Raw genomic sequence first — 23,742 nt, 5'->3', positions numbered from 1 at the left:
CCCTGTTAATGCGCCTAGGAAAAGCAGCAGAGGGAGACCCAGATGGAGTTCCTGGCTCCTGACTTTAGCCCTAGCTGTTGTGGCCATTTTGGAAGGGAGCCAGCAGATGGAAGTTCTCTCGCTCTCTCTCTTTCTCTTTTTCACATAATGAAAGAGAGAGAAGGAAGGAAAGAAAGAGTTAAGTTTTATGCCTGCATGATAATGGAATTAAGTTGGAAATTTGGATTAGGATTAGGTTGAAATTTAAATTATACTATAGTATTAGAGAGATAGTAACTAACTCTGTTGGGATGTGATAACTTACATCTACTTTATTTTACATATATAAAATGACATGACACTTTAGTTTTACATTATTTTCCTCAATTATAAATACATCCTAACTAGAAATTACTTTTTAAAGCTTAACCAATGTCTATTTTACATTCAGAAATAAATTCAGATGTTTATTATAATATCAATATTTTGACCTACGGAAACTAGAAATATCTTATTTTTTAATTTAAAAAACCCCATGCAGAAGTCCCAAAGGTGCCTTTCATGTTTAAGCTTTAATTAGTAACCACTTTGGTCTCTGACACATTGCACAGATATTGAGGTGTTAATAATACCGCAGCTTGATTACAAAAGGCAATGATTAATTGTACAGCAGACAAAAACGACCTGCCCTGATTGCAAAGCAATGATTCAGGCGGAATGTCAGACACCGCACACTTACAGCAGTCTTTGCTGTCCTCCAAGGGTAAGTCTTTAAAAGTCTATATTTAGAATCACGGATTCTTCTTACTGTCTATGCCGAGTGTTTCTGCCTTGCAGACTGAGCGCCCCAAGTCCAGCAACGCCCCACGGGGGCCCCCAGGGCCTCAGCAAACCACCGCGAAGCCAGGATGGACCCAACGCGCCGCCGTAGGCGAACTTCCCGCGCAAACCCGGCCTGAGGCGCCGGCGCTCTGAGGGGCGGTGTCGGCCCTTGGGGTTGACAGCAAGTACGATTTAGCTGAGAGAAAGAGCACTTTGGGGCGCTATCCCTAGGAAAGAGCGGGGGCTGGGAGGACAGAGCGAGCGCAGGAGGGGCTGCTGCCCGACCCCTCAGAAGCCGAGGCCCGGGCTCCATGTTTTTCTGTAGGCAGAGCAAGAATAAACCCGGGAGGGCCCCGGGATCCTGTCAGGGAAGAAGGCAGCTAGGGACTCTTGGTTCAGGGCGTGAGGGAGAGGGCCTGGATGTGAAGTGTAACAGGGAGGCAGGTCGAGCGGGGCTGGCAGGGGGGCCCGGGCCCACGGCCCCGCGTGGGCCTGCGCCTCGCCGCGTCCAGGGAGCGGACGCCGGTCTGTGGGAAGAGCCCCGGAGGACCCCCTGTTGTGCTTTCCAGGATCCTCAGGCTACGTCAGAAACTAACGCCGGAAAAGGGGTGCGCGGGAGCCGGCGCGATGAGCTTGGAATCCTTGTTCCAGCACATTCTCTGCAGCGAGAACCAGGCCGAGCAGAGCCGCCGCGCGCTGCGAGAAGGTCGGGCCTCTCCCTCCGCCGCCGGGGGCCTCCGGCCTGGGGCTGGGGCTGGGGGCCTTCGGGCTGGGGGCCTCTGGGCTGGGGCGGGGGCTGGGGGCTGGGGGCTTGGGGCTTGGAGGCCTGGGGCTGGGGGCTGGGGCCTCCGGGCTGGGGCTGGGGGCCTGGAGGCCTGGGGGCTGGGGGCCTGGAGGCCTGGGGGCCTCTGGGCTGGGGGCTGGGGGTCTGGGCTGGGGCTGGGGGCTGGGGGCCTCCGGGCTGGGGGCTGGGGCCTAGGCGACAAGGCAGTGGTCGGTGCAGTTGGGGGGGGGTTTGCTTTCTGCGTGCAGGTGTTTGACCACGTGCTACCGAAATGGGGGCTTGAGAAAGAGTGATGTTGTCTAAACATTTAATTTTCCTTACAGTACGCTCGGACATAACCAGGTGCCGTGAAAAAATGAAGAAAGCAGCCGAGGAGTTGAATGAAGAGCAGGTCAAGTTGGAATCTAAGGTGCTCAGCTGTAGAGCGTGCTAATAATTAGGGCTTGAAAAAGCCTGTCTTGCCCTTTTGGGCCTATTTCACTAACGGGTTGTCCTGCAGGTGGGAAGCACACTGCTTGTGTGCTGGTTCATGTAGTTCCATGTTGCCTGGTAGCATTTAGGGATCTGAATCCAGTGATACCCACTGTTTTAGATGAACTTGCCCTAAAGAAACCATTTTTAGTAATGAAGAATTCTTTGTCCGTTTTGCAGGATGGTTAAGATTTTAATAGAGCACAGTGCCATTGGAAGAGTAATTGTTCAATAAGTAGTTGGTGCGCTGTATAAATTTTGAGTAATAAATAATTTAAGTGTGCTATGTTGATATAATGGCTTGGTTGTAGCTTTCAAATGACTCTGCCTTTTTCTGTTCTCTACCCCACGTTGAACATGTCTCTCATCCTGCAGTATATACTTTTTCCACTAGTGTTTTCTCTTTTCTTCAGCATCTGTAAGGTTCTGTTATTTTAAGTAGAAGCAGGAGAGTCTGATGCTTTCTTGTAGGAGAGTTTTGGAGGGAAAATGTGAATTTGGAAAAGCAAAGAAAAATATAAGAAGGGTCTTCAAAATGTTTGTGGAAAATGCGCAAGCTGTGAGTGCATTTCAGAAGGTTCTTTTTGCATCAAAGCAAATATTTACCTCTTAGTTCAGTTTTTCTGTGAACTTTTTGGAGTACCCTCATAGTAGCAGAAAAGCATTTGGGGCACAGGATGGAAGCAGATTTGCCCAAGATATATTGGAAGAGGGACCTGGTCAAGGCAGAGGACTGATGGCTGGACTAGAAGGCAACCACTACCGATTTTTGACCAGGGAACAGTGTGGTGAAAGTAGTTTTAAGATCTCTGGGCTGTGCTTAGGAAAATGGAAACAGTCAGTAAGGAAGCTGAAAACACCATGCAAGGATGTCACAGGGAGGGCCTCACTGTGGGTAGGGATGGACAGTTGCTGAAAAATATTTATTCAATTCCCAACAAGGAACCGTGTGCAATGGGAAGTCTGAAGGAGTCTGTTTACTTCAAATGTGTCTATTTTAACTTGCCACTGTGAGGAATTTTCAGTTTCCTTTGTGAATAAGATCATCAAAGGACCTTTATTTGCCTATTGAGCTTCAGCTCCTCTTTCCTGGTCTTGCTCAAATACCACCCTTAAAGCTCTCCCATGGACATCTTGGTAGAAAAATTTTATTAACTAACAAGTAACAATACATAGTTTGTGTTTGTATCCTCTGCAATTTTGTTAGCAACATATCTGGAATCCTTCTTGCCTTTTTCCTCCACTGCCTGTATCCTGTGAGTGCCTAGCATGTGGTGTTTAATGTGTTGGAAGAATCAGTGGATACTAATAGTGTGGTAGATATGAGGGAGAATGCTTTTTTCTTAACTGACACAAAAATGTGTATATTTTGGGGGCACCATATAATTTTTTTTTTTACTTTTGACAGGCAGAGTAGACAGTAGAGGGAGACAGAGAGAAAGGTCTTTTTGCCATTGGTTCACCCTCCAATGGCCGCTGCGGTAGGCGCGCTGCGGCCGGCACGCCACGCTGTTCGGATGGCAGGAGCCAGGTGCTTATCCTGGTCTCCCATGGGGTGGAGGGCCCAAGCACTTGGGCCATCCTCCACTGCACTCCCTGGCCACAGCAGAGAGCTGGCCTGGAAGAGGGGCAACCGGGACAGGATGGGTGCCCCGACCGGGACTAGAACCCAGTGTGCCGGCGCCGCAAGGCGGAGGATTAGCCTACTGAGCCGCGGCGCAGGCCCATGTAATGTTTTGATACATACGTGTATATGTTGTGTAATGTTAAAATCGGGTTAAGCATGTCTGTCTGCTCATTTATCATATCTTTGTAGTGAAACATTCAAAACTCTTCTGGCTTTTTTGAAGTTTGCAGTACCCTGTCATTGTCTCTAGTCAACTTACTGTGCAGTAGAACACCAGGACTTCTCTCTCCTCTATCTTACTGTAACTTAGTTGACCAGCCTTTCTGTGTCTCTCCAGCCTGTGTGTGGGAGAGTGCTATAGATTTTGAAACCATAATTTTGGTGAGACCCTGGCTGCTGTTTTGCCTGTAAATAGCAGATACAGTAGCTGCTACCAGCAATACTAGAAGTTGTTGGGATGGGCAAAACATTAAGAATGTCAGGATGGGGACCAGCATTGTGGTACAGCAAGTTAAACCACCTCCTGTCTGGCATCCCATATCAAAGCAGCACTTGGAGTCCCGCTCCTTTGCTTCTGATCTGGCTTCCTGCTAATGTGTCTGGGAAGGCAGCAGAAGATGGCTCAAGTGCTTGGAGCCTCTGCCACCCATAAAAGAGACCCAGATGGACTTCCTGGCTTCTGGCTTTGGCATAGCCCAGACCTAACTCTTGTGGCCATTTGGGGAGTGAAGCAGTAGATGGATACTCTCTTTCTTTCTCTCTGTGTCTCTCTCTGTCTCTTCTCTCTGCCTTTCAAATAAATATCTTTTTTTTTTTAAAGTTAGGATATAGCTTCTTTTTATTTGAAAATGAATTAAGGTACTTTCAGGATTGATAACTAGAAGCTCATAGAAATAATAGGTTGACGCTGGTGCTGTGGTGCGGTGGGCTAAGCCTCTGCCTGCGGTGCCAGCATCCCATATGGGTGCTGGTTCGAGTCCTGGCTGCTCTACTTCTGACCCAACTCTCTGTTATGGCCTGGGAAACCAGAAGATGGTCCAAGTGCTTGGGAAACCATATGGGAGACCTGGAAGAAGCTCCTGGCTGCTGGCTTCGGATCAGCTCAGCTCCAGCCATTGCGGCCATCTGGGGAATGAACCAGCTGATGGAAGACCTCTCTCTATTTCTGCCTCTGCCTCTGTAACTCTGCCATTCACATAAATAAATCTTTAAAAAAAAAAAGAATAGGCACAATATGTGTAACTAAGAAATGCATACTTAACACTTGGTGACTACTTACATGCTAGGCACTGTTCTAAATTCTTTAGTTGTGTTAACTACTTTAATCTTAACAAGAATGCTGTGATAATGCACCAGCATTATTTCCTTTTTATAAGTGAGGAGACAGAGAGGTTAAGTGACTTGTTCATGAGCATAATTTAAAAACAATTAAGCTACCATAATGAAACAATTGAGTAATGATAGCATATTTTATTAAAACATATTTCCTAAGCTTATCATAAATTTTTTTCATCATGAAATTCCCATATATCTGAAACTTTGCATCTAGGGAAATATTTTTAAAAGGTCACTTATGTAAGTTTTTATATAAAATGCATTTCTTCTGGATTGGTGATGCTATTGACCTGACAGATAATAAATGTCATTTAAAATAAAATATTTACTCTTTGTGATATTTTCTTTGTTAAAAAAGTTTCATTCTTTATATTTTTTTGTTAGCAGCCTGTTTTGCCCAAATGTGGAAATGTAATTTGTTGATATACACACATAAATAAACAGAATGTTGATTCAAATGTTTGTATTAGAAGACAGAGCAAATCCCTAACATTGTTTAGAAACGTGTGTTGAATTACTAATTAATATAGGCTCATAAATGTGCATTGCTTTTTAGTCAGCTCATATATGTAGTAAATAATACACTTGTATCTTACTAATAAAATTAACATAAGGTTCACAGTTCGTACAATGCTAATTTGTAATTGAACTAATTTGATTTATAATTATAGTCAAGATGGGTTGTCCTTGTGTGTATGTGTGTGTTTAAAGATTTTTAAAGTGGAACTACAATTATAATATAAATGACTAATGAGAAGAACTGAAGAAGTAATCATAATTGATTTCTTGTATCTTTTATTTTCAGAGTTAATTATATGTCTGCCAATAACAATGAAAGTATATTTACTTGAATATTTGACTTGGCATCTATTGATTCATTTATCAAGTAGTAGCAGCATACAGAGAAACTAGAACGTAATTGAATAGGACAGTGCCTGAGCTATTACACAATGATACGTTCAGGAAGTATTTGGGGCATTTATACATTTTTGGAGGTTGTTTGTGGTCCAAAAATATATTTAGGAAGTACAGTTTCATTTTCTTTTTCAGTTCTGTAAAACTCAGGTAGCATGTAATTAGAACTTGAATGACAGTATTTGCCTTTCAGGGCTCAATGAGTCCTTTAAAATATATGGCTGTGATAGCCTCCGATGCTATAGTATGCGTATTTTGTGAATTGGACAGCTATACTATGCCTGGTTAGGTTTGCTAATATGAAAACAGAAAGATGAGAACAAAGGCTGGGTTTGCTTTAATGTTTACCAGTGTACCTAAAGCTGCTTATAGTCAAGGAAAAGTGTTATAGTCTTGATGACAGAATAAGCCAAAGTCAGGGATTCACAGAACAATTGTAATCTCTGTTAAGTTCTAAAACATGTTCTTCTGTTTTAAAAAATGGCTTAAAAATTTGTACATTTAATTTTTGTAAGTAATATTACATAAAGTCCAATATAATGTCATACTCCCTTGAAAGGGAATAAGTGGAGGGGAATCTGAAGTTATATTGTGAATGTATTGTTTATATTTTCTTCCAGTTTTAACTTGTTGCATAAATATCATAAAAATAGTAAAAGAATATCATGAACTTTCAAAGGAAAATTATATTGAAATTAAAAAGTAGGTTAAGGTGGCTTCATTTTCTTTTATTTCAAAATGTACACATTTCTTTTTTTGATTGATAAAAATAACCTCACTGTACAGCAGGCAAAGTCTATCATTTAATACTATATTATATAAGTGGAAAAATCAAATCACAGATTATTATTTATAATATTGAAATAGAATTTTATAATTGAAGTTTTTTACTTTCTTTACCTTTAATCAAAGGAAAATTTAGATCTGCTTAAATTTAATTTTATCGATTAAAAGTTGTTTAAAATGAATTAAAAATAGATGAATGAAGGGATATTATCTCTCTTCTGTAAAGAACATGTATTTTAAAAGCTTGTGAATTATTTAATCATAATTTTAGAAAATAAAGTGGAAATTATGCTTATAAAAAGTTATGCATTTTCATTCATCTTAAGTAGACAATTGAGTGAGAGGGAGAGAGAGATCAATCTTTATCTGCTGATTCACTCTCCATATGGCTTTAGCCTGAAGCCAAGATCCCAGAACTCCATCTTGGTCTTCCATGTGGGTGTCAGCTGCTCAAGTACTTTGGCCATCTTGTGTTGCTTTCCCAGGAGCATTAGCAGAGAACTGGATTGGAAATGGAGTAGCCAGGACTTGAACCAGCACTATGATTTGGGATGCTGGTGTTCCAAATGGTAGCTTAACCCAGTGTGCCATGACACTAGCCCTGGTAGTTAGACTTTAATGCTTACATTTTCTGTGTCTTCTTTGCATGAAGTTTCTTTAAGCTATTTTAAAAAGTCCCTGAGAAGTAAAGGGATTGGGATTCAGAGCATAAGGTAGAAGGAGGGATACCTCTTGTGTTGTAATACTAAAATAGGTAACATCCCGTAAACAACTATGTATTGGATCTAATATTGAGCATATTACACATTAAAGTTACCTCAGTTAATTCTCACAAGAATCCTATGGGGTTAGTATTATTGTTATCCCTACTATACACTTGAGAAAATCAAGACTAGGAGAAATTCAGTAACTTTCATGAGGTTATATAACTAGTAAATAGCCAGTCTAAGATTTAAATCTGTATCAGTTGACTATAGAACCTTGACTCATCACCACTATACAGTAGTGTAAAAAGAAGGAAGATGGAAAGGATAAGAGTAGCTGCAGGAAAGTTTGAAGACTCAATGGCAGAAAAGTGAAGGCATTGATAAGCACGTGTCATGTATGTTTAAAGAAGTTACCTATAAGAATGTATTATTTCTTTGTTGCTCTGCTTTATCAGTTGAGTAGCCTTATGCAAGCAAGGTAATATCTTTAGTTTGGAAAGATTTTTCTGTAATCACGTGGATGCTGATTACTAAGGATCCGTATCAATTAGGCAGCAAGTTAGGATAAATAGTATATGATCCTTCCCTTGAGGAACTTACAGTGAGAGGTATTACCCCTTCTTTAGAAGCAAAGCTCTGTCAGCTTAGTATGTTCATGTTTCCAGGTAATAGAAATTCAGTTCGAAAATGATTTAAACAATATTGAGAAATTATTGACTTATGTAACTGAAAATTCAACATTTGATTAGGAAGTTAATAAGAGTTGTATCAGGTTACTTACATGAAAAATCTAGACATGATGGCTTTGCCAGATGGGGTTAATTTTTTCTCATATAATAGGAAATCTAGGGGTGAGCAGTCCAGGGCTGTTTACTAAAGCCGCGCAAAGAAATCTAAAAGACCCAGCACACTCTATCTTTTGTTCTACTGTCCTTAACATTAGGCTTTCATCCTCTTAGGCACAGGTACTATTGCATCCCCAGACATTTCTGAATTCCAGCTGGCAAAAGAGGAAAGGATGAAGATCCCAAGGCTTCTCCTCATGTGACTTTGTGTTGTTACAGAGGAAGGGCAGTCCTCTCCAAGAACTTAGGTCTGCATCTCAAGGATTAGGATTTTATCACATGGATAATACTGGCACAAGGCTCTGGGAATGTGGATACTTCTAACTGGGTACATTGTGCTCTGAACAAAGTTGGAATTTTATTAGTCAAGTTGAATTGTATAATGGCTGATTGCCCTTATATTCCCCAAAGAGTTACTAAAAATCCCTGGAATCATATGCTTTATTTTTTAAAATCAGAGGAAGAGAGAGAGAGAGAATGTTTTCAGAAGTCTCTGAAAATCAAGGAAATTTGTTTCCCAGACTTTCTAGATAATTTCTCCTATTTCATTTCAACAAATTGTGGTGTATGACTACCTATTTACCAATAATTGTAGTCAAGAAGTAGTAACTTCTCCATTCAGTGAGCTGTCTGGGATTATGCAGGCTTCCAAAAGATACTAACTAGTTCCCAGGAAAAGGAGGAATGCACGTTAGGGCAGCCATTGTGTCCATAACAAAAGCTTCAGTGATTAAGATCAGAATGGTCATATGAAAGTCCCTGTAGTTGGTTGAAATATTTCAGGTTAATTATTGATTATGTTTATCATTTACTTATAGTATAATTTATCATATGTGTTATAATATGTGAGATTTTCCCCTCTAAATTATCTCTCAGTTAAGATGGAGTTGTTTTATGTTGGAGTCCTTAAAAAGCTTTTTATATTATGAAATGCACTTTTATTTTGAACAGGAACTCAAATTAATGGTAGTTTGAAATGCTTGCAAAAATGACCTGATTGAATTGATTAAAAAGGAGGCAAAATTATTTCTGGTGTTGTGGGATCAGGACCTCCAGCTGAGCTCTGAGAGACCCTGGGCTAGATTTAGTCCTGGTTCTTGTCTTCCAGGGGTGTAGGAATACAACTGGGAGACATAGATGAGCAGGAAATCAGGACTTGTTGACAAGCAAAGCGATAGTACACACCCAGACGTGAGTGTGGGCGAACTCATGAGGAAGAATTGTCTCCTTCCAGGCTGTGGTGGTCATTTTTAATAGGATAAGGATGGTGCTTGGAGAGGGGCCTTAGTGAATGTTCAGAGGTGGCAAGGTGATCTCTAGGAAGGTGTCCTGACATCTGTAGGATGAAAAGTGAGATTTAACTGCATAATGGGGAAGGGGTGTGCTGAGCCTTTGGCTATGATGAGTGAGTATGGAAGGTGACGGGATTTGGGCAGTGCACATGGCAGTCCTTAGCTCCTTGCCTCTCACTAGCTACCTACCTACCCATTATCACTGGAAGTATGACCTGAGAATTTCAAGTACTAGATGTTATAAAAAATGCCACTTAATTATGACTTACAAATAATTAATAGGATAGGCACTTGGTGTAATGGTTACGATACTGCATGGGATGCCCAAATCCCACATGGAAGTGCCTGATTTCAAGCCCTGGCTCCACTTTGGATTCCAACTTCTTGCTGTTGCAGGAAGCAGCAAATGAAATGCCACGTAACTGAGTTCCTGCAATCCATGTGGGAGACTTGGATTGAATTCCAGGCTCCTGGCTTCAGCCAAATTTGGCATTTGGGGGGTGAGCCAGTAGATGGGAAATCTCTGTCTACTTCTTTCCCCCTTTTCTCTGCCCAACCTGTAAAATAGAATAAATAAATATTTGCAAAATAATAAATCTCTAATGTGATTTTATAAAGCAACCTCTATGTATATATGTGTGTGTGTATGTGTATATATATATATATACAAGTATGATACTATTTAAAAATGTGTGAAGCAGAAAAATAGCTTTGAAGAATATATAATTATATAGTAAAAGTAAAATAACATCATGGAGGTGATAAATAGTTTGTGAAGATGTGATTATCTCTGTTGGGGTAGAAGATAACTATAATCAAGAAGGGTATACAGTCCACTTTAAGCTATATATAATGCTTTATTTCTTAGGCTGAAGTAGGGGATTTTGCTGTTAAGTCACTTTAAAATATAAAAGTATATTTCAAAAGTTACCAAGTAGTGATTTTTTTCTTTCCACAAGATTGTGTAACTATCCCTAATACCAGAACATTTTCATCACCCCTAAAATAAACCCTACATACCCACTAGCATTAACACTCATATCCCTCTCTAAACTCTACCAGTCCTGGGACACAATTAATCTATGGACATTTCATATAAATAAAATCATGCACTGTGTGGCCTTTTGTGACTGGCTTCTTTCACTTTACATATTTTCAAGGTCCAATCATGTTTCAGCATAAATCAATACTTTGTTCCTTTTTAAGGCTGAATAGTATTTCATTGTGTGTATATGTATGAATGTTTCATATAGTTATTCGTCAGTTGGCCACCTGTGTTTCCACTTTTTAGTTGTAAATAATGCTGCTATGAACATTTGTGTAAACATGTTTATCTGAATATATTTTTTTGAATCTCTGAGTATTCCATCTAGGAGTGGAATTTCTGGGTCATATGGTAGCTACAGGATTAATTTTTTGAGGAAATGCTGGGGTGTTTCCACAGTGTCTGCACCATCTTACATTCCTACTATCAGTGTATCAAGGTTTCAGAGTCTTTAAACCCTTGCCAATACTTGTTATTTTCTGTTTATTTTATTTTATTTTTAAAGATATATTTATTTATTTTAAAGTAAAAGTTACACAGAGAGAGAAGAGGCAGAGAGAAAAGAGATTCTTCATCTGATGGTTCGCTCCCCAATTGGCTGCAACAGCCGGAGCTGCGCGGATCCAAATCCAGGAGCCAGGAGCTTCCTCTGGGTCTCCCACGCAGGTGCAGGGGCCCAAGGACTTGGGCCATCTTCTACTGCTTTCCCAGACCATAGCAGAGAGCTGGATCAGAAGTGGAGCAGCCGGATCTCAAACCTGCACCCATATAGGATGCAGGCCCTTCAGGCCAGGGCGTTAATCTGCCACAGCAACGGCTTCTAAATCCTTGCCAATACTTATCGTTTTCTGTTTTGTTTTATTTTAAAAAGCAATTTTAATGGGTGTAAAGTGGCATCATTGTTTGTATCTTCAGTTCCCTGCTGACATTGATAATTAACATCTTTTCAGGTGCTTCTTGGCCACTTGGCACATTTATTCTTAACATGAGCTCCTTGACTAATGATCATGTTTATGCTTATAATTCTTTTATGAGGAGACTTGGCCTCTGAATAGTGACCTCTCTTCATATTAATAGAATTGAAATATATAACACTCATCGGACTCTTTTTTCTCAACTTTGTTTTCATGATCATAAGATCCAAAGAGTATTTCATGGTAATAGCAGTTTACAGCAAACTCTAACAATATACCAGATAGCCGTTCTGTTTGCAAGCATTCATAAATCACAAAAGTTGCACACTTCCTGGCTGCAAACCACGAAGTGGAAAATCCCCTGTACTCTTTGTAGTTGTAAATTCTGTCAGTGCTTCTGTTTCTATTTTTTTAAGACCTACTCTAAATAAATTGTTTAGCCTGAAATGTTAGTAATTGGCAAATAAATTTTATAACACTTTCCTTCCTTAGAGAATTGACATCAAGCAAGTTCAACTGTATAAACCTAACTGTAAACTTAAACTTTTGAAATTCTGTTTTTTAAAAGATTTTATTTATTTATTTGAGAGGCAGAGTTACAGACAGAGAGAGGGAGAGACAAAAAAAAAAAAAAAAAAAAGCTCTTTCATCCAATGGTTCACTCCCCAAATGGCTGCAATGGCTGGAGTTGTACCAGGAGCATCTTGTGGGTCTCCCATGTGGATGCAGGGGTCCAAGTATTTGGGCCATGTTTTACTGCTTTCCCAGGCCATAACAGAGAGTTGGATTGGAAGAGGAACAGCTGGGACTAGAACCAGTGCCCATATGGGATGCCAGCTCCACAGGTGGAGGCTTAGCTCACTATGTCACAGCGCCGGCCCCAACATTTTGACATTCTCATAAAAAGTTTGTAATTGGCTTTAATTTTCTCTGTGTAATTCTATAAAGAAAGCCTTACTTTATTTGTCATGAAGAGTTATATAAAACTTGGAAATAGGCAAAAGGTGGCACAGAGTGTCATATTGGACATTGTCCAATAGCCCATCTGCCTGGGAGTGATCTGATTTTTTAGGAATATGTGTCTTTGAAATGGATTATTTGTTTTTGAATGCTTCTTCTGTCAGCTGTTGAGCACTCACTTCATTTAGGTCTCTCCTGGAAGGGTGACAAACCATTCTACTGAGATTCAGGGCTTTCAGTACTAACACCAATAAGTCCCATGCAAATCTTGATGGGCAATTACTGCAGGTTTCTGCACAGTTGGCATCTTAGAGAATGGGTTCTCCAAGTATGATCTGAGGAGTCCTAGGAATCTTCAATATTCTTTCAAGGAATCTGTGAAGTCCCATTATTTTTGTAATAATATTAATGTGTTCACCATTTTTACTGTGCTAATATGTACATCAATGGTGCAAAAGCATCAGTGAATAAAATTATTAGGACTTTAGCACAAATCATGGTCGTAGCACTGGACTGTTCTAGTAGTCATTGTATTCTTCACTGCCATGTACTCAGTAAGAAAACAAAACCACCAGTTTCACTTGATGATTGAAGTATATATTAAAAAATCTTACTGAATCTTACAATTGACTATATGCATTTTTAATATTTTATGAGAAGAAATGGGAAGTTCACCTAAAGTACTTCTTTATTCCAAAGTACAATGGTTGTCTCAGGGGGAAACAGACATGAGGATTGGTTAGAGTATGAATTAGCTATTTTTCTGGGACAGTGTTTTTACATGGATAATTGATAATCAGATGGTAGCTACCTAGGCTTAGGAATTTGGCAAAATTTTCTTGAAAATGAATGTGGTTTAAAATTTCAAGGCAAATACCTGACCACTATGGGTCTGATGGCTTCCCAGCACTTCAAGGTTTTTTTGAGGAAGCTTTTTATCAATATTAATTGATATGGATATTTTTGATACCATATCAAATGTGTCATCATTTGGAAGATCTGCATAATGAGGTAATATTTTTCAAATGACTTACATAATATTGCAAAGTTGGAAAGATGGAAGATACCCTCAAAGTGTGAGATAGACCAATGGATATTATTGTAATTGTTCATTGAAATTTCAGATTCCACATCGCAATTAACCTTTAAGGAACAATAACTGTTGAATTTTGGTGTATTACCAAAGCAAAATATGCATAATTGTTTGAAAATAATACAAGAACAGTCCTCTTCGTTGCAACTACATACCTGTGTGTTCCATATACTCTGCCCCTAAAAAAAAATTTGCAAAATATTAAATAGAAATGGTTAGGAGAATCTAGCTGTCTTCAGTTAAACCAGACCTTAAAAATATTTGTAAAAAATGTTCATGTAACTTTCTAATGTTTTTGTTTCAGAAGTATTTTTTCATAAATATACTGTATTTACTTTAACCTGCAATGATTTTATTGTTATTTTTAAATGAATTAGATAGATATTTTAGCATTTCCCAGTTTTAATATTTGGTATAGAAAATAACATGTATAGCACCACAATTTTTTTAAAATCCCCAATAATTTTTTTTAGAACACGAGGGAGTAGTCGTGAAGGCGCCGAATCCTAGCCACTAGACAACCAGGGACACACTAACGAGGGAGTAGTAGGAAGACCAAAAAGCTTGGGAATAGCTTCTGTAGAGAACCCATCCCTGACTTCCCTGTGTAAAGTAGCATCAATTCATTCTATCTCTTTTTTTCTCTGCTTTATTTTCTTTGTATCACTTGTCACTTCTTGACATATTTTATATTGATCTGTTTGTTTATCTCCTCTCAGTAGAATGTAAACTATATAAGGAATAGAAATTCATTTATTTTTAAAGAAATGTTTAAGGAGATGGGAATGCTAACTAACCTGATTTGATCATACATTGAATACACGTACTAAATAATGTACATGTATCACACTGTATCCCGTAAATATGTATAATTAAAGTAATAATAAATATTTTAAAAAGGGAAATTCATCTATTGTGTTTACTTCTCTTACTCCCAGCATCTAGAATAGTGCCTGAATAAATATTTATTAAGTGGATAAATTAATTTAGAATTTTTTCATAGAAATCTTTCTTTTGTGAATTTTTCTCTTCTATCAATTCTTGTTTCATTTGATGTCTTTCTTACATGATGGTAGGTTTTCTTCCAAACTTTTAATTTCATTTTACTATAAACTTGGCATTAGCAGAGCTTATGTTTCCTGGAGGTACCACCCTTGACAAAAAATGTACCCGTAAGAAGTAGTTGTATTCTTGCTGCCCGGACTTGCAGGTTTTACCTGTTTAGAACCAGTTTTTATGTGGGTTTCTGACGTCAGGATTTCTGCACTGCATAGATAGAAATATATGAATCTCAGATCCATGAATGGTTCAGGCTTGGGGTTAAACTCATGGCTCTGTGGGATGTGGCTTAATTATATGTTGCAGCTCTAGACCAAAGGTGGAGTTTTGTTACTCTCATAGCTATCGTGGTTCTGTTTGTACCAGTAATCAAATAGTTCCTGACTATTCAATGAACCCAATTCTGGTTACCTTTGGCCTTGACTTTTGGTCTTGCTCAGCCTCTAATGCCCAAATCTATTCTGAAAAGATACCCCTGTTGGCTTGAGTTTTAATAAACCATTCTTACTTGTAATAGCTGTTTCAGGCATAAAGACTTGCCTTCATCCTTTCTTTTTAAAGATTTATATATTTATTTACTTGAAAGTTACAGAAAGAGGTAGAGATAGAGTCTTCCATCCGCTGGTTCACTCCCCAATTTGCCGCAATGGCCGGAGCTGCACTGATCTGAAGCCAGGAGCCAGGAGCCTCTTCCAGGTCTCCCATGTGCATGCAGGGCCCAAGGACTTGGGCCATCCTCCACTGCTATCCCAGGCCATAGCAAAGAGCTGGATCTGAAGTGGAGCAGCTGGGACTAGAACTGGCGCCCATATGAGATGCCGGTGCTTCAGGCCAGGGCATTAACCCACTGTGCCACAGCGCCGGCCCCTATCCTTTCAAGTTCAGTGTGTAAACAATATATACTTAAAATGTAATTGTATTTTATCCAGTATTTCTCTGTGTTTGGAGTAGAAAGAGGGTTCTTTCCACATTTGCTTATGCTGCCCTATTAACTAGATTTCTTTATCATAAAACTCTGTAATGCCTCAAATTCCACATCTTGAATTTGTTTTTTTCCCTAATATGTATTTATTTGAAAGATAAAGTGATAGAGAAAGAGGGAGGAAGGGAGGGAGAAAAGGGGTAGGAGAGAAAGAGAGAGATTGTGAACTTCCATCTGCTGGCTAGTTTCCCAAATGCCCACAACACCTAGGACCCAGGAATTCCATCTAGGTTTCCATATGGATGGCAGGGTCCCAAATACTTGAGCTGTCCCCCACTGCTTCTTAGGAAGCTGGATCGAAAATTGAGGTGGAACTCTATCCCAGGCAGTCTGGTATGGGATACAGGCATCCAAAGTGGCAGTTTATCCTGTACCAAAACACCTGACACTTGAGTTCTAATTGTTCTTAATTTTATTTTTTAAAGATTTATTTATTTATTTATTTATTTATTTATTTTGAAAGTCAGAGTTACACAGAGAGAGGAGAGGCAGAGAGAGAGAGGTCTTCCATCCGATGGTTCACTCCCTAATTGGCCACAGCAGCTGGAGCTGCGCTGATCCAACTCCAGGAGCCAGGAGCTTCCCCCGGGTCTCCCACGTGGGTTCAGGGGTCCAGAGACTTGGGCCATCTTCTGCTGCTATCCCAGGCCATAGCAGAGAGCTGGATCAGAAGAGGAGCAGCTGGGACTAGAACCGGTGCCCATATGGGATGCCGGCGCTTCAGGCCAGGGCGTTAACCTGCTGCGCCACAGCGCCGACCCCTAATTTTTCTTAATTTAATATAGACCTAGCACTATCATCTTTTGAAAATTTTTAATGGAGAAGAGAAGGATTTAAGTCAGCTTGACTTTTAAAATCCTTTTTAGGTATACTGCTTTATATAATTCTTCCCTGAATGCTTTTTTATAATTCCTTTTATAATTCTATCTTCACAGGTGTCATTCATTAACTTTGAACTAGAGTGAGTCTCCCATTTTAACTTTTATTATATTCTAGTTTCTTTTTCAAGTGCCCCTATTTCTTACAGTTTACATCTATGTTCCCTATTTGAATCTGTTATTCTCTTAATTAATTTCAGTAGATTGAGAGAATTTTTTTAAAAGATTTTGTTTATTTATTTGAGAGGTGGAGTTACAGAGAGAGCAGCGGCAGAGAAAGAGAGAAAGGACTTCTATATGCTGGTTCGCTTCCCAGATGGTTGCAATGCGGAGCTGAGTTGATCTGTTTCTGGGTCTGCCGCATGAGTGCAGGTGCCCAGGCCCTTGAGCCATCTTCTACTGCTTTCTCAGGCCACAGCAGAGAGCTGGATTGGAATAGGAGCAGCTGGGACTAGAACTGGTGCCCATAGGAGATTCTGGGGCCTTGGGTGCAGGCTTAGTCCACTATGCCACAGTGCTGGCCCTGAGAGAATTTTTTTTGCCTTAACATTACTGACTCCATCTTCTGCATTCTTAGTTGTTATTTAGTGCTCCCTACAAATTAAATTCTGCATTGACTTTTTTCACATTTTAAAATTTTTCTACCTTTCTTTTAAAACACTTTTTGTTGTATTTTTATCTTATTCTTTTCTATCGGTACTTTCTCTTGTTTTTAGTGAACATATCTTTATTTCTTATTGAAGATATAAAGTAATCAATTAATAAATTTTTGTGTATCCTGTAGTAAAATATAGAGATATACTGTGCTCCTTGTAATCTGTTGGATACATCCCTGTATTTTCACAGGGTTCGTGTTGTTATTTTGAGATCTGCTCAGATCTGCCATTTTCCATCAGATATAATATAAAAATCATTCTTTGTCCTGTTCGATTGTGGTATCCTTAACCCACTTTCTAGTACTTTTGTGGAATAGCCTTACTTGACTAAAGTTTGATCTTTGCTTGCTTGTGTGCCAAGTTTTCTTATTATGAGCAGGAAAATGTATATTTTAAAGGATCTGTGACATTTTATAGTTCTTCCATTAAAGCAGTACATGAAAAATCACTACCTCAGCATTCCATTGTTTTATATCCTGACAGAATAGGAAGACATTGTGATGGTAAGGGACTGCTACTTGAGTTGTCAAATAGCACAAAGTCACCTTATTTCAGAGTATCTCTTCAGTAAGAGCCTTTCAGATTGAGAAGTATCATCACAAAATCAATATTTGTGCTTTCCTGCCCTTTCCCTAATCAGATTAATATCTAGCTGAGATCAGCAGCTTTTGGAGAGTGGGGGTTTTATTTGAAGAAAAGGAGAAGAATAATTTTGTAGTGCAGGGGTTATTTTAAAAAGGATTTTGGTTGGAATGAACTTTGGAATACCAGATGAGTCCAGAAAAGGTGAATGAAAGAGGGCAAAGGAAAATTGGCTCCTTACAGCTGTGCCTGTGATCCCAGTGCTGTTAATGTTTCTCATACAGGCCTTGGTGCTTATATAGTCTTATGAATTGTTACTGCATGAATTAATACTTCAACATAAGTTGAAAGACTGCATACTCTAGCTGCTTTGGTTCAGATTAGTTCCAAGGCTTCCAAGATAGTCTAGTTTTTTCTACTCAAAATTCTGAAGAGAACAAGGGAAAAAGGAAGGAAAGGGAGATACGTGACCATCACATTGAGAAAGGAAGTCAAATTGTGTTACTGCAAAGTGTTCTTTTCATTATGAACATCTGTTCTTTCACATCTTTGCAAGGAATGCTTGCTGATATTAAGACTGGGTTATATTCTTGGAAAGTTCCAGGGACTATCTGCTATTGTATTTTGTAGGGATGCAGATTTTTTTTTGTTTAAAAATTAAAATGGCTTTATTGTTTAATTACTCATAAAATAATGCATTTTTATTTCAAATCATTCCAAAAATACTGACAAAAAACAAAAGGACAATCACTCATAATTTCACCATGCAGTTAGTATTCAACATTGTTTAAATGTATATACATTTTTTCTTAAATAATTTGCTTTTTTCTAGTTATTGTACCTTGGATATCACAGTAAACATTTATCTGAATAAACAATTTTAATAACTGTATGGTATTACATCAAATGCGCTATATAATGTTGTAGTTAACCAGTTTCCTATTGATAAATATTTCATATTATTTAAGTATTGTTATTAAAATCATTTTGGTGAAAATCTTACAGAAAAATCATGCATCTTTGTGCTCTTACGTAATTTTTTAAGGATATGGTCCTAGAAATCAAAGTGCTCTGTCAGTGTACACATAATTTTTAAGGGTTTTGATAATTTCCGAATTATTTTTCAGAAATGTTGTTATAGTTTATGTTTCCCCAGTTTCCTGACTTTGTATATCAGAAATTACATTTGCAAATTCAAAACCGATATTATTAGGTATCCTGATAACCCTTAATGATAAGGTGAGGGATGAGTGAAGGTGTGACCCAGGCAAAGGAATGAACCATGAGGAATCTGAGCAAAGAGATTTTCATGGAGAGAAAACAGCCTGGGCAAAGTGCCTAGTGTGTTCCTGGCACAACAAAGAAGTCAATGGAAGAGAATGAGTGAGGAGGGGGAGGTTGAGTAGGACATATGATTACAGAGGAATGAGTGGGGGCATTGTAAGTCTTGTAAGCCATTTTAAGGATTGATATTTTCTAATATTGAACCTTGCTTGCTTACTATTTTAGGATTATTGTGTCATTGTGAGTTACTCTTTAAATAGTTCATCTGAGGTTTTGAAACATTTATAAAAATTGATCTATTTAAAAAAATAACATGCAATTGATACAATATTCATTGATGTACTGTTTAAAATGTCTTTTATCATAACAACCACATTCTTTCCTCCACTTTTTATGATTTTAGTAATATGAAGTTTTCTACATAAATCTCCTTATGTTTTCTTATGTAAAATTGACTATTACACTATTGGGCAGAGCATTTAATCAGCAAAATGTCAGTTCCTCAAGGCTGAGATTATTTTTAACAACACCAGCCAAAAAGAAAAGTAGCTCTATATTTTGTTTGCTTGGACTCAAACATTAAAATATTCAGTCATTTTCAATTCTCAAGTTCTTCTGGTAGAATATACCTAAAAGCTCTCAGGCAGCATATGTAGTAAAGAGTCACAAATCATGGCTTTTTTGAACACTGACCTAGTTGACCAGATAAGTAAACTCACTGGGGAAACTGTAAGCTCTGTTAAAAAATCAAATATCCCAAGAGGAATAAAACAGGGAAAGGAAAAATGATCTTTATTGCTGAGAGAAGCAGAATTAGCCAGGGAGTTAGAACTGCTATAAATTAAAAATTTCCAAAACAGCAATATTGTCTGACAAAGCTTGGCCGTTGAATTCCAGAATGTGACTTTAAGGCTCCATGCAAATATTTGCTCTACATTTCTGATTAGAAGATGGAGAAAGATGAGAAAGAGAAATTTGTATTCCTGCCATTAGGAACTTTCCACTGATTTAAAAATATTGTTATACCTCTTGGGACTTTTGGAGAACCTAGGGGACAATCAATAGTTTCTTAAGTTTTTATTTATCATAAAATAAATGTTTCAGGCCACCATGAGTATAAAGTTGTACCTCAATTCAAATCTGACTCAGATCTATTTAGTAATTTTTTATGTCAGATTTTATATCTCTTATAGTATTCTCCAAATTTTATCATTACTCATAATTTTATAACAAAGGAAAAGTGAGAAAATTTTCTGATAATTTATTCTGTGAAATGATCCCATCTTATGATCCCATATATATCTTCAGGGTTTTTTGAATATTTACTTAAATTTTACACATCAGTGGGCTTGGTTTCAGATACAGGAATGTGAAAAATAATGTAAGAAATTAGTTGGGACAACAGAAAAAACAAAGGGAACAATCTGAAATATGCTACAAATAGGTGGCTATGAAAAGCTCTTTTATTTCTGAGGAGTTAATAATTTACACTTGACAGAGAAGAAACAGGCAGATCCAAATATTTTGGTCCCTTGAGTCCCATTAAATTAAGAAGGCTCTGTATTAATATTAGGCCTCATCTGCCCAAGTTCCTGCAGCGTTAACCTATTGATGTCCTCAACAAAGTGAATCAGCATATTGTAGGCATCTATTCTTACTTGCCCTTTGTAATTTTAGCCTTCCTCAACTCCTGCCACTTTCTCTATTATGCTGTTTCCTCTACTTATGGAGACTTCTTTTGTATCAAATATAGTCATCTTAGATCTTATATTAGTCAGCTTTTTTGTTACTTTAAAATATTTGAGAGGGACAGTTTAGTAGAGAAGATTATTTTGGCCAACGATGTAGAGGTTCCTAGTCCAAGATCAGGTGACCCCATTAGTCTGCGAGCTGGTGAAGGTGGCAGTGGCAGAGGTGTGGAGAGACACTCAGATGGCACATGGTGAGGCAGGAAGCAGAGATGGACAGGGAATACACTCTTTCTCTACTACGTGATTTGTCTTTGTAAAGCCATCATGATTTAATCATGGGGCTCTACCCTAACAGCCTAATGCACTACAATCATTCCCAAAAGCCTCATCTTTTTTTTTTTTTTGAAGATTCATTTATTTATTCTAAAGGCAGAGTTAGATAGAGAGATTGATCTCGATCTACCATATGCTCGTTCACTCCCCAACTGGCCACAGTGGCCGAGTCTGAGCCAGGCCGAAGACAGGAGCCTGGAATGACATCTGGGTCTCCCACATGGGTGGCAGGGGTCCAATCCTTGGGCTGCCATCTCCTGCTTTCCCAGAATGTTAGTTAGCAGGGAGCTGGATCAGAAGTGGAAAGGCCAGGACTTGAACTGGGATGCTATACATGCTGCCTGGGTGTTTTTAGGCACCACAACGTAGGACCCCATCCCACCTTCTTATTTTATAATTGGATGAAGCCTCCACCATAATCTATCAAATATTATCATTAGTCCATTAGTGATTAATACAGATTTTGGGCTTTTTTTCCCCAAAGAAACCTTTTATTTGATGAGTACAAATTTCATAAGTACAACTTTAGGAATATAGTGATTCTTCCCCCCATACCTACCCTCCCACCCGTACCTCTCACCCACCACCACCTCCCTCTCCCATTCCCAGTCCCCATTAAGATTCATTTTCAATTAACTTTATACACAGAAGACCAACCCTATAGTAAGTAAAAATTTCAACAATTTGGATACACACACAAAATATAAAAACTGAGAACAAGTTTTACAGTTACTTCTTACAGTACAGCTCATTAAAGACAGAGGTCCTGCATAGGGAGAAAGTGCACAGTGACTGCTATTATTAATTTAACAATTAATACTCTTATATATGATGTCGTTGATCACCTGAGGCTTTTGACGTGAGCTCCCAAGGCTATGGAAGCCTTTAGAGGCCACAATCTCCATCAGTATTTAGACAAGGCCATAAGCAAGGTGGGAGTTCTCTCCTCCCTTAATAGAAAAGTACATTCTTCTTTGGTGGCACCTTCTTTCCACTGGGGTCTCACTCACAGAGAACCTTGATGTAGGACATTTTTTTTAAACATTTTTTTTTATTGGCTGGCGCCGCGGCTCAATAGGTTAATCCTCCACCTACTGGCGCCGGCACACCAGGTTCTAGTCCCGGTCGGGGCACCGGATTCTGTCCCAGTTGCCCCTCTTCCAGGCCAGCTCTCTGCTGTGGCCAGGGAGTGCAGTGGAGGATGACCCAAGTCCTTGGGCCCTGCACCCCATGGCAGACCAGGAGAAGCACCTGGCTCCTGCCATCGGATCAGCGCGGTGCGCCGGTCGCAGCGCGCTACCGCGGCGGCCATTGGAGGGTGAACCAACGGCAAAAGGAAGACCTTTCTCTCTGTCTCTCTCTCACTGTCCACTCTGCCTGTCAAAAAATAAAAATAAAAAAAGATTTTTTTTAATTTATTTGAAAGTAAGAGTTACACAGAGAAAGAAGGAGAGGCAGAGAGAGAGAGAGAGAGAGAGAGAGAGAGAGGTCTTCCATCCACTGGTTCACCCCCCAATTAGCCGCAATGTCCGAAGCTGTGCTGATCCGAAGCCAGAAGCTTCTTCCATGTCTCTCACATGGGTACAGAAGCCCAAGTACTTGGGCCATCTTGTTCTTCTTTCCCAGGCCATAGCAGAGAGCTGGATCGGAAGTAGAGCAGTGGTGACTCAAATTGGCGCCTATCTGGGATGCCGTCATGGTTAGGTGGTGACATTTTTTATAGCCACAAAGTCTTGGCTTTCCATGCTTGAAGTACTTTCATGGGCTTTTCAGCCAGACCAGAATGCCTTAAGGGCTGATTCTGAGGTCAGAGTGCATTTAGAGCGATTGTCAGATTCTGAGTCTGCTGTGTGGACTGCTTCCCATGTTGGAACATTCTCTCCTTTTAAATTCTATCTATTATTACGAGACACTTGATCTTATTTATGTGATCACTTTAACACTTAATCCTATATATGATCGATTTAACACTTAGTATGATCACTTTAACACTTAAGATGGCATTATTACCACCCAGCTTAATGGGATTTGGAGTCTCATGGCAAGTTTTTAGCTATACCCTTATAATTAAGTCTGTAGGGATGTATGCAGAACTATACAGTTCCTCCTGCTCTTATTTGCACTCTTATTTTTTACTGAGATCTATTTTACATTGACTTTATACACATATGATAAATTCTGTGTTAAGTAAAGAGTTCAACCAATGGTATTAAGAAGGAAAAAACAAAAACAACAACAAAAAACTGTTCCTCAATAGTCAAGACAAAGGATGTTCAAGTCATTGCTTCTCAAAGTATCAATTTCATTTCAACAGGTTTCCATTTAGGTGCTCTGTTATCACAGATCAGGGAGAACATATTGTAATTTTCCCTTTGGGACTGGCTTATTTCGCTAAGTATGATGTTTTCCAGATTCATCCACTTTGTTGCAAATGACCGGATTTTATTTATTTATTTATTTTTAACACAGTGTAGTATTCAATAAAGTACATATCCCATAATTTCTTTATCCAGTCTTCAGTTGATGGGCATTTAGTTTGTTTCCATGTCTTAGTTATTGTGAATTGAGCTGCAGTAAACAAGGGGTTGCAAATAACTCTTTTATTTGATGATTTCATTTCCCTTGGGTAAATTCCAAGGAGTGGAATGGCTGGGTCATATGGTAGAACTATATTCAGATTTCTGAGGTATCTACAAACTATC

General features: G+C 38.9%; 1 protein-coding gene across 1 annotated transcript in view; it reads left to right on the top strand.

Annotated features, from left to right (window-relative positions):
* Positions 1-1,428: 1,428 nt before the first annotated feature.
* Positions 1,429-23,742, top strand: part of CCDC172 (coiled-coil domain containing 172) — a 70,986-nt gene continuing 48,672 nt past the window's right edge. The window contains exons 1-2 of the mRNA XM_062215192.1: positions 1,429-1,507; positions 1,909-1,994. Coding sequence (XP_062071176.1) covers positions 1,429-1,507; positions 1,909-1,994 — 165 coding nt within the window. The remainder of the gene's footprint in view (positions 1,508-1,908; positions 1,995-23,742) is intronic.

This window comes from Lepus europaeus, chromosome 17, assembly GCF_033115175.1.
Source record: "Lepus europaeus isolate LE1 chromosome 17, mLepTim1.pri, whole genome shotgun sequence".
Lineage (NCBI taxonomy): Eukaryota > Metazoa > Chordata > Mammalia > Lagomorpha > Leporidae > Lepus > Lepus europaeus.
The sequence above is the reverse complement of the archived record's forward strand: the minus strand, read 5'-3'. Positions and strand labels throughout refer to the sequence as shown.